Source organism: Stegastes partitus, unplaced genomic scaffold (genome assembly GCF_000690725.1).
Source record: "Stegastes partitus isolate 25-593 unplaced genomic scaffold, Stegastes_partitus-1.0.2 Scaffold3, whole genome shotgun sequence".
Taxonomy (NCBI): domain Eukaryota; kingdom Metazoa; phylum Chordata; class Actinopteri; family Pomacentridae; genus Stegastes; species Stegastes partitus.
In genome coordinates, this window is record NW_007577734.1 from 2,266,436 (window position 1) to 2,281,504 (window position 15,069).

Here is a 15,069-nt window from a genome sequence, read left to right on the forward strand (position 1 = left end):
GGCGACATGAGGATCTGAGCCTCTTTGACAAGAACCAGATTGTGATGGCTGGACAACTGGCTCGGAGCATTTTCCCAAATGGCCCGATCCCGTGGGATGTTCCCAGCATGCAGTGGATAGTAGCAGCTAGAAGTGGTCCAACTGGTGATTGGCAGACAGGGTAGAGATAGCAGAGATAGCGGCGGGATATGGGAAGACGGCAAGCCAGCAGAGGCAGCGTGATGCTCTGGACAATGTTCTGCTAAAGAACCTTGTGTCATTCTTGTGGAGGGTACTTTGACACATACCGCCTACTGAGACATCGTTACAGACAACCCTCATGGCAACAGTGTTCTCTGATAATCAGAAATTGCTGCTCAGGAGTGGTTTAATGGGTTGCCTTGGCCTCCACATTCCCCAGATCTCAGTCTGATCGAGCGTCTGTGGGACGTGCAGGAAAAACAAATCAATGTTGTGGCTGATCGGCGTGTACGAGATCCATTTTCAGTTTGTGGTGTTGGTGACAGAAGCCCATCGTCAGTACTGTAACCAGGATTTTAGAGCTGAAGGCGTCCCTCCCTGTGGAGCTGCAGTTGGTCGCTACCAGCAGAACCAGGAACAAACTATGTTTTTACTTGAAAATAATATTTTGCGCTTGATCCCCGGTAAGAACATTTGTTAGAAAATGTGATTCAAAAGCTTTCAGATTACCCTCAGGAAAATCTCATCAAGCTAAAAGTGTGCTCAGACAGCTTTTACCTCGTTATTTGTACAGATTTGACGAGAGGATCATACAATTTGTCTTTATTTACCCTGAACAGCTATTGCACTGATTGTACAAGCAACTAGCCAAGCGTGTGTTTGTTGTTGTGGCGGCTCAGTGTTCAACAGAAGCTGCTTTTCTTCTGTCCGGTCGGTTTTCTTTTCCTTCTTATTTCTGTATGTTTATGAAGTAACTGGCCTTACTGGAGACGTGGCCTTGGTGTATTCAGTCAAACAAATGCAAGCTGTTAGGACTGCTTTTCTTTTTTTGTTTGGTCTTTCCTGCTTAAATTGTTTGACAAACTGCACAGAATATTCCGTGAACATGGAAGCTTGTGTTTCAACTAACAAAATATGTGAGTCGTGTTTTTGTCTCACAAGCCCGATTCTGTAACCTCGACACCACGGCAACATTGACTCCTCAGATCACGTCCTGCTCCGCTGAGTAAATTCCGAGTTTGTTTTCCATTTTATCTCTTAAAGTTGTTGCCCTTTCACCTGCTCTGTGACTGTTTACTCACATCAAAAACCTACCTCTGAGAGAGGGGAGGTTAGGAACAGAAATGCTGGTGAGATCCACGGAAAAAAAAGGATGAAAAAGATGAGTAAGAGGGAATAGAAAAGAGCAGTAAAGGTCAGAGGTTCAGAGGACTTCGGTCCAGTCGAGGGGGAGTTTAAAGCTGTGGATTCAGTGTGGCTGAGCAACCCGCTGATCCCTGGGCTGTGGTCAGGGATTGGAGGGACCGCGATGGAAGCAGATCCATCCGTCTCTCCGCTGAGTGTGAAAGCTCCACCGTAATCCCTTCAACCCCGTACACACACACTCATCTATACGCAGACACCCGACACACACACACACACACACATTCACTAAGGTCCCAGGGTTTGGGGAGGATTTGTGCTGTTTGGGAATTGCTTAGAAGTGCTTTCCAAGGCAAAAGGCCAGCCAAGCCACAAAACCAGCCTTACACTATCTCATCCTGGTCAGCCACTTACCACTGCTCCCTGCAAAGATACATGTAGATACTGCACTTCCCCATAGAGAATGGGACAGATACCGTATGGAGGTTAATACGCGCTGCCCGCCGACGGCATGTGCACATGTGGAGAACTGATTGATGGTGCAGAGCGAGCGCAAGAATGACGGAGAAAATGAGTCGGATCATCTCAGAAGCTACACGTCGCATACGTTCAAGGTTTAAGTCTGCAATTTACAACATTGTGCTGCTCTGTGAAGAGATCATACCATTCTAACTTTATTTTTAAGCTTAACTTTAACAGAAAGTGTCACAACTTGCATAGAACAGTAGCAGCAGCAACACTGGTCTACACACATTTTGGTGTCAAAGTTTTTTGAGCTGATTTTGGACAGTTGCAATGAGCTGAATCCAAATATTACTCTGGTTTTGCTCAATGAGGTCAAAATTTTGATTTGATGAAACATGCAATTTACTCGTATTTACCTTTACAAATGTTTACGCTCATCAACTTGTGGATCATTTAGCTCATGAAAAGGATTAGAAAATGAAGTTTTTTCTGTAAACTCTGATTTCATATGAGAAATGCTAAAATAAATAAATCGCTAATGTCAAAAAATGTCATCGATTTAGTGGCAAAATTATTATTTTTTTAATCAAGTTGGCATAAAAACCTGACCTGATACAGAAAAGCAGATTTTATTTTTGGATTCAGTGTTGCAAAAATGTCCTAAATCAGTTAAAAAATCCTAGACACCTTTTTTTTTGTAACCCAGTGTAATCATACTATTGCTTAAGTGTCATAACACAGATTAAAAAAAGTTAAGAAATTTTGTAATCCTTGAAAAGCAGAACCAACTGACAGAACTTTTACTCTTTTTAATGCAACCCCACATCCTCAGCAGCACACACAAGTCCATGTAACGATCTGGTCTCGTGTCCTACAGTCTGCAGCATCACAGAAAAGCTGGAACCAGTCATGAGTAAACTGGTATGACGCACAGTAGAGGTCTCCAGCTTTCCAACCAAATAGCTTGTTTTTTTTAAGCTTAACAAATCCCGACACCGCGGGCTCCTTCCACATTTAGACTCCTTATCACATCCAACTATTTCTCCAGGTGATCCTGTCCATTGAGGAGGGCTATCGGCTGCCGGCACCGATGGGCTGCCCCGTGGCTCTGCACCAACTGATGCTGCACTGTTGGCAGAAGGAGAGGAATCATCGACCCAAATTCACAGATGTTGTTTCCTTCTTGGATAAACTAATTCGGAACCCCAGCAGTCTGCTGCCACTGGTAGAGGATATTCAGAGGTACGGTATTAGAAGAGGGGGTTTTTTGTTGTCGTGAAATGCACTTACAGTAAATTCACTGCAGGTTGATACGAATGGATGCGAGCAGGAAACATATTTTTCAGGCTCTCCAATCTGTGGGAGTGCTCTTAACTCAGAACAGAACGTGAGAGTTGTTGGAGCTACAATAAACACTGACAACTCTCCCCAAATCCTGGCAAAGACAGAATTACTTCCCTTGAAACTTGATAAATGCTTTTACTCCTACGCCTGAAAGTATCTCCAAATACGTGTCACTCGGAGAACTTTGTTTCATCTCCACAAGTTTTTTGAACTCTGGGATGCTCTAAAAAAAACACAGGCAGGATCTGATATTAAGTGTTTTTTTCCCTTTTTTCCCTATCAGTCTACCAGAATCTCCGGGGGAAGAAATGGACTACCCAATGTTCATCTCTGTCGGCGACTGGCTGGACTCCATCAAGATGAGTCAGTACAAGAGCAATTTCATGGCAGCGGGCTACAACACATTGGATTCTGTAGCCAGGATGAGTATTGAGTGAGTAGAGAAACTGAAACATAACCGTTATTTAAAGACGGCCACTGGCGAAAGTTTTTTTTTGCTTTGTTAACGTGTCCATATGGTGTTTTTTATATACTGGAAGACTCATTATTAGTGGAATAAGCAGCCAGAACCACGGCTGAACGAGAAAAAAGCACTGATTTCGATGGCTGGGGTCCAAAATTACAATGTTCATGGAAAAAACTTAACTCAATATGTTAGTTAAATAAATAAGATGAGTTTTTTTTAGGGGTTTGTCGGTGAATAGAAGCTAACTGTGTGGCAACAATGGCGGTTTTAAGGCTCAATCAATCAATTTACTCATGTTTACTTTACATGTGCACATACAGCAGGAGGTTCTAAATAAAGGGACAACAGCTCTGATAATGTCAGAGTCGTAAGGCCAGAAGTTAGGATCTCTCACCCTCTGCAGGCTTTTTTTTGTTTCTGAAAATGCCAGCTGGTACCCCTTTAATTAAATAAATGATCTCAGTTTTATTAATTTTTTTACTTGCTTACTCTTTGTTCATACAGAAGTGTGAGATGTTTTCACAAGATTAGAGCGATTCAGAATGATTCTGGTGTTCATCCTTTCCTGACCTTTAGAGAGATAAGGGGATTTTATCTGTGCCGTACGATCAAAAGGCCACTGCTTCTTACCGCTCTCTACGGTCTCTAAAAGGAAATAAATGCTTTCACTGTGAAGTCCTCACACTCGCAGTTTAGTCTAAAGCGTTCTGCGTGTCTGTCTGTGCGTCTTTGTGTCTCCCTGCTCGGCCTAGAGATGTGAGGCGTATTGGCGTGGAGCTGATCGGCCACCAGAGGCGGATCGTCAGCAGCGTACAGAACCTCCACCTTCAGCTACTGCACGAACAGGAGAAGGGTTTCCATGTATGAGGACACCCTCACACACGACCTGGGACGGACAGACAGACGGACCAGATGGAAGTGAAGTCTAGACCGTGTGACAGACAGTCTGCAGCCTGTGCCTGAGTCTTAACCCCTCGTGCAGGAGGTCATCGGCCAGACTGCTCCAGCAGACTCCCCCCTGGTCCCACACGTCCCATAGTAACAAACGTTTTCTACTGTACACCCCCTGACACGGTCCGCCTGGTTCTGCCAGACTATTACAGCCTGATAGACTTTACAGACTGGCCCAGGCCCTCACTTAGGGGAATGTAATGCCTTGTTGCAACAGCAGTACTTTGTGTGTGGAGCAACAATATCTAGAGATGTAGATTTGCAAATGTAATCTACTGAATCTTTGGACTCTTTTTTTTTTTTTTTGTTTTTTTGTCTGTTCATTTCTTGCTCCGAATTATGTGCTCATGTAGCTGCTATCGGGTGTGCAATCGAAACGTTTCGTCCTTTTGAAAAAAAAAAGTATATATATCCTCGATAATTATTTTTATTTTTATTTTGGAGTTTGATAATTTAAAAAAAAAAAAAGTTTATTTGGATTGCTTTTAGTTACCCGCTCTCCAGAGAATCTGGTACACTAATACTTGAAGAAAGAAGCAAGAAGCAAGTTACGGAGATTTCTTGAATGTTTAAAAGTGTATAGACAAGTAATAATTATTATTATAACCTAATATCAATATATGTGCAGTCCTGTATGTGAAAGCCCTAGTAAATCTGGATCTTATTTAAGAACTTTTTTTTTTTTTTTTAAATCAAAATCAGCAATACAGTATTATGCAGTCACCTCAGTATCTCAGAGAGAGATGAAGATGAATTGTGCAATGAGAGAGCTCTTGTTGGCATGGAAACATGCGGCTCACACAACGCCATCCACCTGGTTCTGTTCAGCTCAACCCGCAGAACCCAATCCGTTGATTTCAGATGAACAACCATACAAGTCTACTCACCGGTGTGTACTCACAGTGATCAGCCAGATTTATTCATTAGTTTATTTATTTTTTAATTGTGAATGTTATACATTGCCTGAAAGTACACAACCTCCACCGTCTTAATATATGAATGTTCACAGAACTTAGCTCTAGATAGGAGACATTTGAAACTGTCTGGAAACTCAACATGGACTTATATGGTTCTTCAGAATTTGCTGAAATCCTTTCATATCATTCTTTCTTTTTTTTTTTTTTTGCCTGGACACACACACGCACAAACACGACACAGGCAGCGGTTTGCATTTTTTGAGACGGAGTTGACTGATTGATGTCAGAGGAGATGAATCTAGTGCAAGACTAGCAGAGCAGGTCTGGGTGGGCTTACGTTGTGGTCATGTGAAGGTGGTGGTATTGTGGCAGTAAGAGAAAACCAGTGTACATAAACATAGTCCCAGATGAATCATTTTTCTGACCTGCAGTAGATATTTGCCATCGGAATTTTCTCATTCTCTACGTCAGTGGTGAATACGCAGTGCTGCAGAGTATAACTAGTTAGATGAGTTGGGCGGCAGCAGAAGTAGCTAAAAGCTGGTTGTTGGAAACCGGTGAGAGAAAAAAGAAAAAGAAAAAAAAAGGCGTTAGTGTTAGTTTGGTGTCGGTGAGGACAGAGCAGTACATGAAGGCGGAGAGAGAACCAACAGAAACAGCAGCATCATAACTCATCACGTGTCATCGACAGCGACGAACACACACGCTCAAACACACACACAAACGCACGCAGGATGCCTTACAGTCTGTTAAACATGCAAACACTTTATAGTGGTTTCTACGTTTCAGTGCAGTCACAGGACCTAGCCATTAGTTTGAAATGTACGAGAACAACCGCCCGTCTACGGGTGTGGGTTTTTTTTTTTTATTATTACGAACTGGAGCTCAGTGATTAATGTCAAGGGCGAGACTGGATGGAGGGATGTGTGCCTTTCGGTCACAGCGTGGTCATGCGTCCAGGCGAGCGGTGCACGCACACATCAACGACGCACACACACATCTGCACACACACGCTCACAGTCACCAAACCCCCCCTCTACAGGATATGGAGATTATCAGATGCTGTTTGTTTAGCATGTTCTACTGCTGAGCAATGTTAGAACGTTCTTTTGTACAAAGTACAAGTATACTTATAATTCTTGTATTTTATTTTTCTATAATTTCCAAAGAGATGTTGTAGATCTTGCACACTGTAAGAGGCAGTTACAGCGAATATTTATTTGCAAATAAAGATGAACAGTTCTGGTGGTTGACTGTTCATTTCATTTTGTTGTTGCCACGTTTGACTTTGGGAGAGCACAACGGAGAATCAAAATAAAGGAAGTTCAGCGTTCGAATGCGGCAGAAGGAACCTCACCAACCTTTCCTCACCCTGTCGAAGAAACCTTGAAGCCTTCAGTGAATCCAGTGAGCTAGATCTGACAGAACACGTCCCATTTCGTCATGAAGCCATTCACTCCAAAAGATGGAGCTGTTGGACCACTTGACCAGCTCCAGAGCTTGACGTGTGAATAGTTTTAATAAAAGCCCTGCAATCATTAGGAACATCTGAGATTGGATGTATAACTTTTTGACTGATCTCACTGCATTCTGAGTTATCTTCAGCACATATTTTACCATTAAAGTCACATTTCCAGGGCTCAGAACATGTCGCTGTGTTACGCCATAGGGTCAGATATGACGTGATAAACCTCTGCTCTACTGTGATTTATTCATTATTTTTATTTATTGTAGATATATTAAAATTCACAGATGGGTCAGATTAGGTTGTAAAGCACCGCAGACTGAGAGCGGCTGCAGTTATTAAGTGACTAACAGATGCAGAGGATAAGCTGCTGCTGCTATCGCTGTGTTTCTGCGCCTCCGAGGGGCCCAAAGCAAGAGGGGGGCCCTCCAGAGAGATAACATGTTGGAGTAATAAATCAAATACAGCAGGATGGGGGGGCCTGGCACGCTCCACACTCCACGATCAGGTCACTGGGAGGTTCACTGAGCTTAATTCGCCCTAATAGGATTACCTGTCACAAGCTGGGATGCCCAGGCAGCATCTCAGCTTGCGACACTATCCGCAGCAAGTCGCCGGGAGAGCTCGCCGCTCGCCGTTAACATTCATGTTGGCTTTCATGACAGCAAACGCGTCGAATTCCCGGCAATCAGACCATCTATGGGGTGATGTGTTGTAAGCTTTAAATGGTGTAGCGTCGGAGGAGAGGAATGGGGCTGCTGGATAAACTGTCGGGCTGGCTCGGCCTCAGGAAGAAAGAGGTCAACGTTCTGTGTTTGGGGCTGGACAACAGCGGCAAAACCACCATCATCAACCAACTCAAGCCAGCTAATGTAAGTTCACCACACTGAGCTCCAGCCACTGGGCACTCTGATGTCTTGTTGTGAGGATTATTGTGGGACTGACAGGCCTTTGTGTTCGTAGTCCTGCCATGTGAGCACACAGACGTAAATCTTTGGGATTGTAAGACGGCCTATTGTCAGAATCTTCATTTCACTGCAATCATTCACTGATTGCTTGTTTTCAGCATTCGAATCATTTAGGCCCATTGTCAGAAGACTGGAAACATGCTAGTCAGGTAAAACCCGTATCACACTTCTCTTATATCGTTTCCTCGTTGACATACTTTTGCCATTACTTGTCTGTTTCTGTGTGCTTGTATTGTGCGGCGGTGCGTGCAGACACAGGCGCAAGAGATCGTCCCCACGATTGGCTTCAACATCGAGAAGTTCAAGAGTTCAAGGTAGAACGCGGATGACATTTTGACGAGTTTGCAGCCAAATTCTAAACAACTAATCCAGCACTTTGTGTCATTCTAAGCTGTTTTGTCTCTTCTCCAACTCTCTCTCTGTCTCTCTCTGCGTGCAGCCTGTCGTTCACGGTCTTCGATATGTCTGGCCAGAGCAGATACAGAAACCTGTGGGAGCATTACTACAAGTACGACACCCGGACACGCACTGCACGACCGTCGCCGATCAAATATTAAAACGGTTTAGTGCAGTCGATTATAATGTGGTGGGGGTTTGTGTTTTTGTGTGTCTTGTGCAGAGAGAGCCACGCCATCATCTTTGTCATCGACAGCGGTGACAAACTGAGGATGGTTGTTGCGAAAGAGGAGCTGGACACGCTTCTGAACCACGACGGTACGCCATCCCTGCAATTCTGATTTACACATTACAGTTGTACTCTACGTGTTCCAAATGCTTACAAAATACAAATACCAAAATATATTTCACCCAAAGTGAAAGAAAAGCTGTTTAATAGGATATTTCCTCTGTTTATTTGTCTTGAGGAAACTTATAAGGATGAAGTGACACATTTAACTGACATTAGTTTTAGCAATGTCTGGGTTTCAATTGATTTTTTGCATTCTGTTGTCAAATTTTAAATAAATCTAAGTTATGAGGAAAGTGTAGAGTTTGTGTGTTTTCAGCTCATTGGCACACAAACTATCAGCTTTAGTCCTAAACAGCCAATTAGTATCAGCATTAAAATCCCAGAACTGCACAAACATCACAACTTGGAGAAGGAAAAAAAAAAAAGCTCTGTAGCTAGTAGACGATTCACTGGTTTGTCTTCTCGTCCAGATATCCGCAGCAAAAAGATACCAGTGTTGTTCTTCGCTAACAAGATGGACCTGCGGGACGCCATGTCTTCTGTGAAGGTCTCGCAGATGTTGAGTTTGGAGAAGATCAAGGACAAGCCCTGGCACATCTGGTAATGTATCCGTCATCCTGATGAAACGCAGGAAAAACTAGACGTTGTTGAGTAATGTGCAGGAGGCGTTAGTTGTAGTTTTGAAGGAAGTGGATTACAGCGGCTGAACCGAGCCAACCCCATCACATCCCCTTCCACAGCATTTTATGCTTTCCAAGTTACAGCTTAAAGTCTTAAACAGAGACAGCGACGACGCGGCCAGGCGTGTTTACTTTCCGGTTACTTCCTGGATCTGCTCGTTCGACTGTCCCAGGGCTCGTAGGTTAAACATTACGGCGGGGCACGGCGACATGCGGCCGCCCAAAAGCCTGGCTCGCCTTCATACATGTGTCTTCCACCTTGTTTACTCATTAGACAGATGGGAGGCCGACGGATTAAGAGCTAGACCGCTTTAAACGTCCAGGATCCAAGAAAAGTCATGAGAAAGTGAATGTGTGCCACAAGCAGATTAACTCCTCGACATCTTATTTTTCAGCGCCAGCAACGCTATCAAAGCAGAGGGTCTACAGGAGGGTTTGGACTGGCTACAAGGTAACACGTCTGCTTAGTACGACTCATAGAACCGGGCCAAAACATAACAGTGGGCTCAGAATTTAAATGTCAGCACTGTCGGGTTGCTGTAAACCACTCATACTAATGTGTGTGTTGTTTTTTTTCACACCCACAGAACAAATTGCACAGTAAGTATCATACAAATGCATCATAATAATATGTGACGTGATTGTGGTGTAGATTGCATCTCAGAATCTGGATGGGATTTAAAAATCTATTTTGGACTGTAATTAACACTACATACATCAAAATAAATCCCATCCACATCAGGCTTTTCTGTAGTACACGCCATAGATCAGGGGTGCCCAATCCTGGTCCTCGAGAGCCCCTATCCAGCATGGTTTAGATATTTCCCTCTTCCAACACACCTGATTCACATGATCAGGATCAGGCTTCTGATGATGAGCTGATCATTTGAATCAGGTGTGCTAGAAGAGGGAAACATCTAAAACATGCAGGATTGTGGCTCTCGAGGACCAGGACTGGGCACCCCTGCCATAGATAGTTATTTTTGGTCTCTAGATGTTTTTCCATTCGTGAAAAGTTGCTTTCTGCATCCAAACCCTCAGTAAATCATACACACAATAAAGCCTGATTCCATAGAAAATAATAAATAAATGTTCTTCTTCTTCTGCCAGATCGTATCAAAACAACGAGCACACGACCGACTGATTGCACAGAGGGATGTGGACCTCATTCAGCGTTTGGACTTTCCATGATGTTGTAGGCCTTAAAGCATCTCCTCTGCGTGCTACACCGTTAATATTTACCTACAATAAACATCCGATTAGCGTAATTTGTACGTGACTTTGGTGTGAAGTGATAAAGTGCCCCCCGATAGGTACGGACAGACTGTTAACTGGAAATATCTTTAATTTTGTTCTGTAACAGGTTTTTTTTTATTTGAAGCTGCTTCTTTTTTTATTCTTTGTTAACACGCCTGATTGGAATTATTTTTGAAAATCCCGTCATTGCTTGGATGTTGTTCTATGTGGACATGAATAAAAGCTTCTTATTTGTCGAGTGTTTGCTGTGTTTCATAAGAGATCGTGGCTGAGAAACGGTGAACCGTAACAGACGACAAATTCAAATTGAAAATACCAGTTTAATAAATAAGAACAAATACAGTGTACCCATTCAACTACATCTAAACAGGCAGGTTCAGTGTGAATAAATAGTCAAATAATGAATAAATATTAAATACTGTTAAAAGTTAACAAACAAGAAGGTTTAAGAACAAGATGGTAAAACTTTCAAACATTTTTTATAAACCATACTGTTATAACAAACATATTTTAACAGCTCTCTGTTCAACCAGTTCGTCAACCGAAGCCGCCGCCCGCTGCTTTCTCTGAACTCAACACGCTTCAACTCTGCTTTCACAACCCGTTTGATGTCTCGCGCTTTTAATCACTTCGTTAGCTAACCGGCTTCATTACTGACATTTGTTCCTTCGCCTCTCTTCTTTCGCTCTTCATCACATCTCGTTTAATGTGTGTAATTCCTGTCTGAGAAACATGTGGATGAAGCTGGTGTGGAAGCGAGCGCTGGAGTCCAGGAGGACGCACAGGGTCTGGAAAGTCTCTCTGTCCTCAAAGCGGTTCCCTGGAAACCGACAGCAGCGTTACTGACTTATCGTCGTACTTCAAGGACGTATCAATCACTGCCTCGTTTTTCTTTTATTTCTCACGTATCTACACGAGTCAAACGACACAATACACGGCGCCCTCCAGTCGTATGAAAACTCTAACGTTGGACGCAATCAGAGACAAATGAAGGTTTGCTGCGGGTGACAAAATTGAGATGAAAACATATCCATCCGAGCTGAAAATATTTTCAGTAAAATAGGCAAAAATAACGAGTTCCCAGTAAATGCCATCTGTCTGAGGTGTCACACACACACACACACACACACACACACACACACACACACACACACAGAGCCACCTGTCAAAGCGTAGAGTTTCAAAACAAGCTGCTTCACATTCCAGCCAAAATTAGTTTCTCATCTATACCACAGCCGTGTTTACACAATCCCCTAATATAGCTGAGTGTTGCTCTCTGTGTGTAGCTTGTGTATAGTATCAATACAGTGTGTGAGTATACATCCCAACATCTGTAAATTTGAATCCCCTCGTCTCTCAACATTGAGGCCACAATGTTCACACACAATTTTATGCTATTACTTTTTATAGCTTGTAGCTTTTTGGTAACTGTTTCTCCTATTTGTCCTTAACGAAGTACAAAAAAGCTCAGCCTTCACATCTTCTCAGTGTGTTTTACCTCGTTTGGCTCAAACCTGTCCTATTTGCTAAGTCTTTACTTACATATATCTAAAGGATTCTATCACTGACGCAGGGTGTCCGTACAAGTCATCCATCCCAACGTATTTTTGGACTAGAGGAAATAATATGAAGTCTCCAGAAAGCTGCGTCGCCTCACCTGCAACAGAAACTTCAAAGAATTCCCGAGTGACCCCTGAAAACATGTTCTCCAGCTGCTGGATGAAGAACAACTTCTCGGGAACTGTGCTGAAGACGTTGGTGATCTGCTGCACCAGCTTCACCGCCCAGCTCATGTGGTAGCCGTCCTTCTCGCACACCTGGAGGGTGAAGAAACACAAGACGGAAAACGAAACAAGTACATCTTTTTTTTTCAGTTTCCCTTACACAGCACATTTATAAATGGAAGTCACTGACCCAAAGTGCTTTCCTGATGTTGTCATAGCTTTCAGATTAATAAAATCAAGTTGTTTGTGCACAGTGGTCAACTGGCATGATTTACTGTGTCTGCTTTTCCCACAGTGAGACACCAAAACATAGAAGGGCGTTTGAATAAAAGCTGCTTTACTCTCAGGAAGCTACAAAAAAAAGGAAAAAAAATCAGCACCATGGACAGCACAAGTGGTTCCTCGTGCCATGAGAGGATAATACACAAGACTGGCATGAATACATGTGACTGTTCTGTGAAAATCAAATAATAGAAGTTGTACGACGGCTCAGTGAGGGCAGTCTGATGATCTCAAAGCCAATCACATCCAAATCTACCTGACGAGGCTTAACTTGAAGTCAGTTTCCTTCTTTCTACTAATCTGAAGCTACAACATGGTGTTCTCACCAGTACGATGTACACGATGAGTCTTGAGATGTCGAGGAGTCGTCCACTGACAGCCTTGCTGGCCAGAACCGTGTAGCAGACTTTGCTGCCGCACAGCACCAAGAGACGAGCGATGTTCTCCACGTGCCACGGTTGAGGAATGACTGGGGAGGAGAAGAACAACAACTTGGGACTACTATCAGTTAAATAGCAATATTAGTTTCAGCTTTAAATCAACAAACTGAAATGTTTCAAAGAGGTGCAGAAATAAAGACATCAGCTGAAAAATCAAAAACCTAATTCTGTTTTTGACAAACAAACCCTCCTCATGATGATTAGTTTTGTTTTTTTCCTCATCTGGTATTCGTTAAGCCCACTGTGCATCCCCCTGGGGGTCTGAAACATTTGACAACCACTGACGTACCAGTGAGCTCCTCAAAGATTGCCAGCGTCGAGTCAGTGGTCCAGCCTTTGACTTCTGCTTTGCTGAAAAGCATGAGGAGGGCCTTCGCCAGATCCCACAGAGCAGCGTGAGGCAGCCCCCTCTCCACCAGGTCCTGCCAGCCGAGGGTGCCTGCGTGGAGGAGAGCACCGCATTCGTTTAACGCATAATGTCCAGCATCCCTATGCAACAAACAAGCTAATGCAACACTACAAGCGACTCTGGCGGCCTCTACCACAGAGTAGACGCTTTACTGGGGTCCATTATTTTTGTACTTTGCTTTTACCTACTGAGCACTTGTTCAAGCAGATGGCCTCACACTGTCAGTGTAACAGACTGTATTTCAGTCAAAACAATCAAAATGGCAGCTTTCTCACAAGAAAGAAATCAGGTGCAGAAAATTATCTGTTTGAGATTAAAACTATTATAGAAAATTATAGAAAACTGGATTGCACATCACTCAGTTTAGAGAATTAACGTCTAACTATTCGGGACACAGTGCAAAGAAATAAACTTACCTCTACGAGTTTAAATGAAGCTAAAACTAATTAATCAATAGAACAAAATTAGCCCAACAGATTCTCTTCTGCATCCTCACCCTCAGGCCGCAGGGGTCCATAGAGGATGAACAGCAAGTGAGCCTGGCTGACCATGGGCCACGGCTTCAGGAGTTGCATGAGCCAGAACCGATACTCTAAGTGGCACGGCCGCGGGTCCAACAGAACCCGACGGCAGAACAGACGAAGCTGCAGCTCTTGGTGGCCCCTCGTCCCTGCAGACAGACGTACAAACAGATTTAAACATGCTAGTACCCTCCAAAGACCGTCATCAGGCTCAACAGCACACAATCAATCGATCAAATTGTATTTGTATCGGACCTTTCATTGGTTTGAGTGGAGTTTAGAGTGCTTTAGGGTCATTGATAAGTCAGAAATAAGACAAAACGAACACATACAAAAGGTTAAAAAGACTAAAAACAAGACTAAATACGAAAAAACAAGGAAAAAAAACTGTGTGAGAACTACTGAAGGTTTTTTTTTTTTTGCTTGAGGCCTTGTCAAATATAAACTTAGAACCTAAAGCTTTAAAAAAAAAAAGTCTGGTGACACCCTGACATTAAAATCTAAAACACATTTGCCAACAGTAAAAGCCCCAGCGTTTGATAGCAGCTGTTCAGTCGGCCCGTCTCACTTCATCCCTGTGCACTACTTTAAGCTCAGTGTCTCTGCTGGTGTTTTTTAGCCATTCAGATTCAGAACCACCTCGGGAAATCACGCTTGTCATTTACTTCAGCACCATGAATCTGACCCTGGGGGAGTGAAATAAACTGTCGACAAGTATTAGAGACCGGACACGCCGGCTTTAACAGAAAGGATGGCTTGTTCTCTGTATTGCATTTCAGCACCGGCCTCTTCTACATTCAGCGGCACACACAGAAACACACACACACACACACACACCTGGTTTGGCAGTGATTACCGCTTCAATTTTCTGCTGCAGGTTTGTCAGGTCACAAAGGAAGTTGAACACTCTGTGGCACTCCAGCTCGTCCCACCCCGCAATCAGTGTCTGCAAAGGAATCAATACAACACCCACTGATAATTTGTATATTATCTATTATAATAGGTTGTAATTGTATATTTTACTGCTAATATGTTTATTAGGCATCAGGATGGAACGTAAACAAAAATATGTAAGATTTTCCAACCTAAAGTATTCAGTGTTTCTACCTGGAATTACTCATATTTTTTCAGTATTTATTAATTATAGTGCGTGGGTGTCTGAGGTGATG

The 15,069-nt window shown here is 43.2% G+C and overlaps 3 protein-coding genes across 3 annotated transcripts in view; 2 read left to right on the plus strand and 1 right to left on the minus strand.

Annotated features, from left to right (window-relative positions):
• LOC103354217 (ephrin type-A receptor 6-like) overlaps positions 1-4,465 on the plus strand; it is a 182,946-nt gene extending 178,481 nt beyond the window's left edge. Inside the window, exons 15-17 of the mRNA XM_008277521.1 lie at positions 2,837-3,030; positions 3,416-3,565; positions 4,351-4,465. Of these exons, the coding sequence (XP_008275743.1) occupies positions 2,837-3,030; positions 3,416-3,565; positions 4,351-4,465 (459 nt within the window). The remainder of the gene's footprint in view (positions 1-2,836; positions 3,031-3,415; positions 3,566-4,350) is intronic.
• A 3,215-nt stretch (positions 4,466-7,680) lies between these two features.
• LOC103354306 (ADP-ribosylation factor-like protein 6) lies at positions 7,681-10,411 on the plus strand. Its single transcript, XM_008277635.1, has 9 exons — positions 7,681-7,803; positions 7,998-8,048; positions 8,152-8,213; positions 8,339-8,407; positions 8,519-8,613; positions 9,058-9,187; positions 9,663-9,718; positions 9,855-9,867; positions 10,378-10,411. The coding sequence occupies exons 1-9, from the start codon at positions 7,681-7,683 to the stop codon at positions 10,409-10,411; spliced, it is 633 nt and encodes a 210-aa protein (XP_008275857.1).
• Positions 10,412-11,216: 805 nt separating this feature from the next.
• The window catches only part of LOC103354316 (F-box only protein 47), a 9,543-nt gene continuing 5,690 nt past the window's right edge, over positions 11,217-15,069 (minus strand). The window contains exons 5-10 of the mRNA XM_008277645.1: positions 14,738-14,846; positions 13,876-14,049; positions 13,260-13,409; positions 12,857-12,999; positions 12,182-12,341; positions 11,217-11,344 (exon numbers count right to left, since the gene is read on the minus strand). Coding sequence (XP_008275867.1) covers positions 11,217-11,344; positions 12,182-12,341; positions 12,857-12,999; positions 13,260-13,409; positions 13,876-14,049; positions 14,738-14,846 — 864 coding nt within the window. The remainder of the gene's footprint in view (positions 11,345-12,181; positions 12,342-12,856; positions 13,000-13,259; positions 13,410-13,875; positions 14,050-14,737; positions 14,847-15,069) is intronic.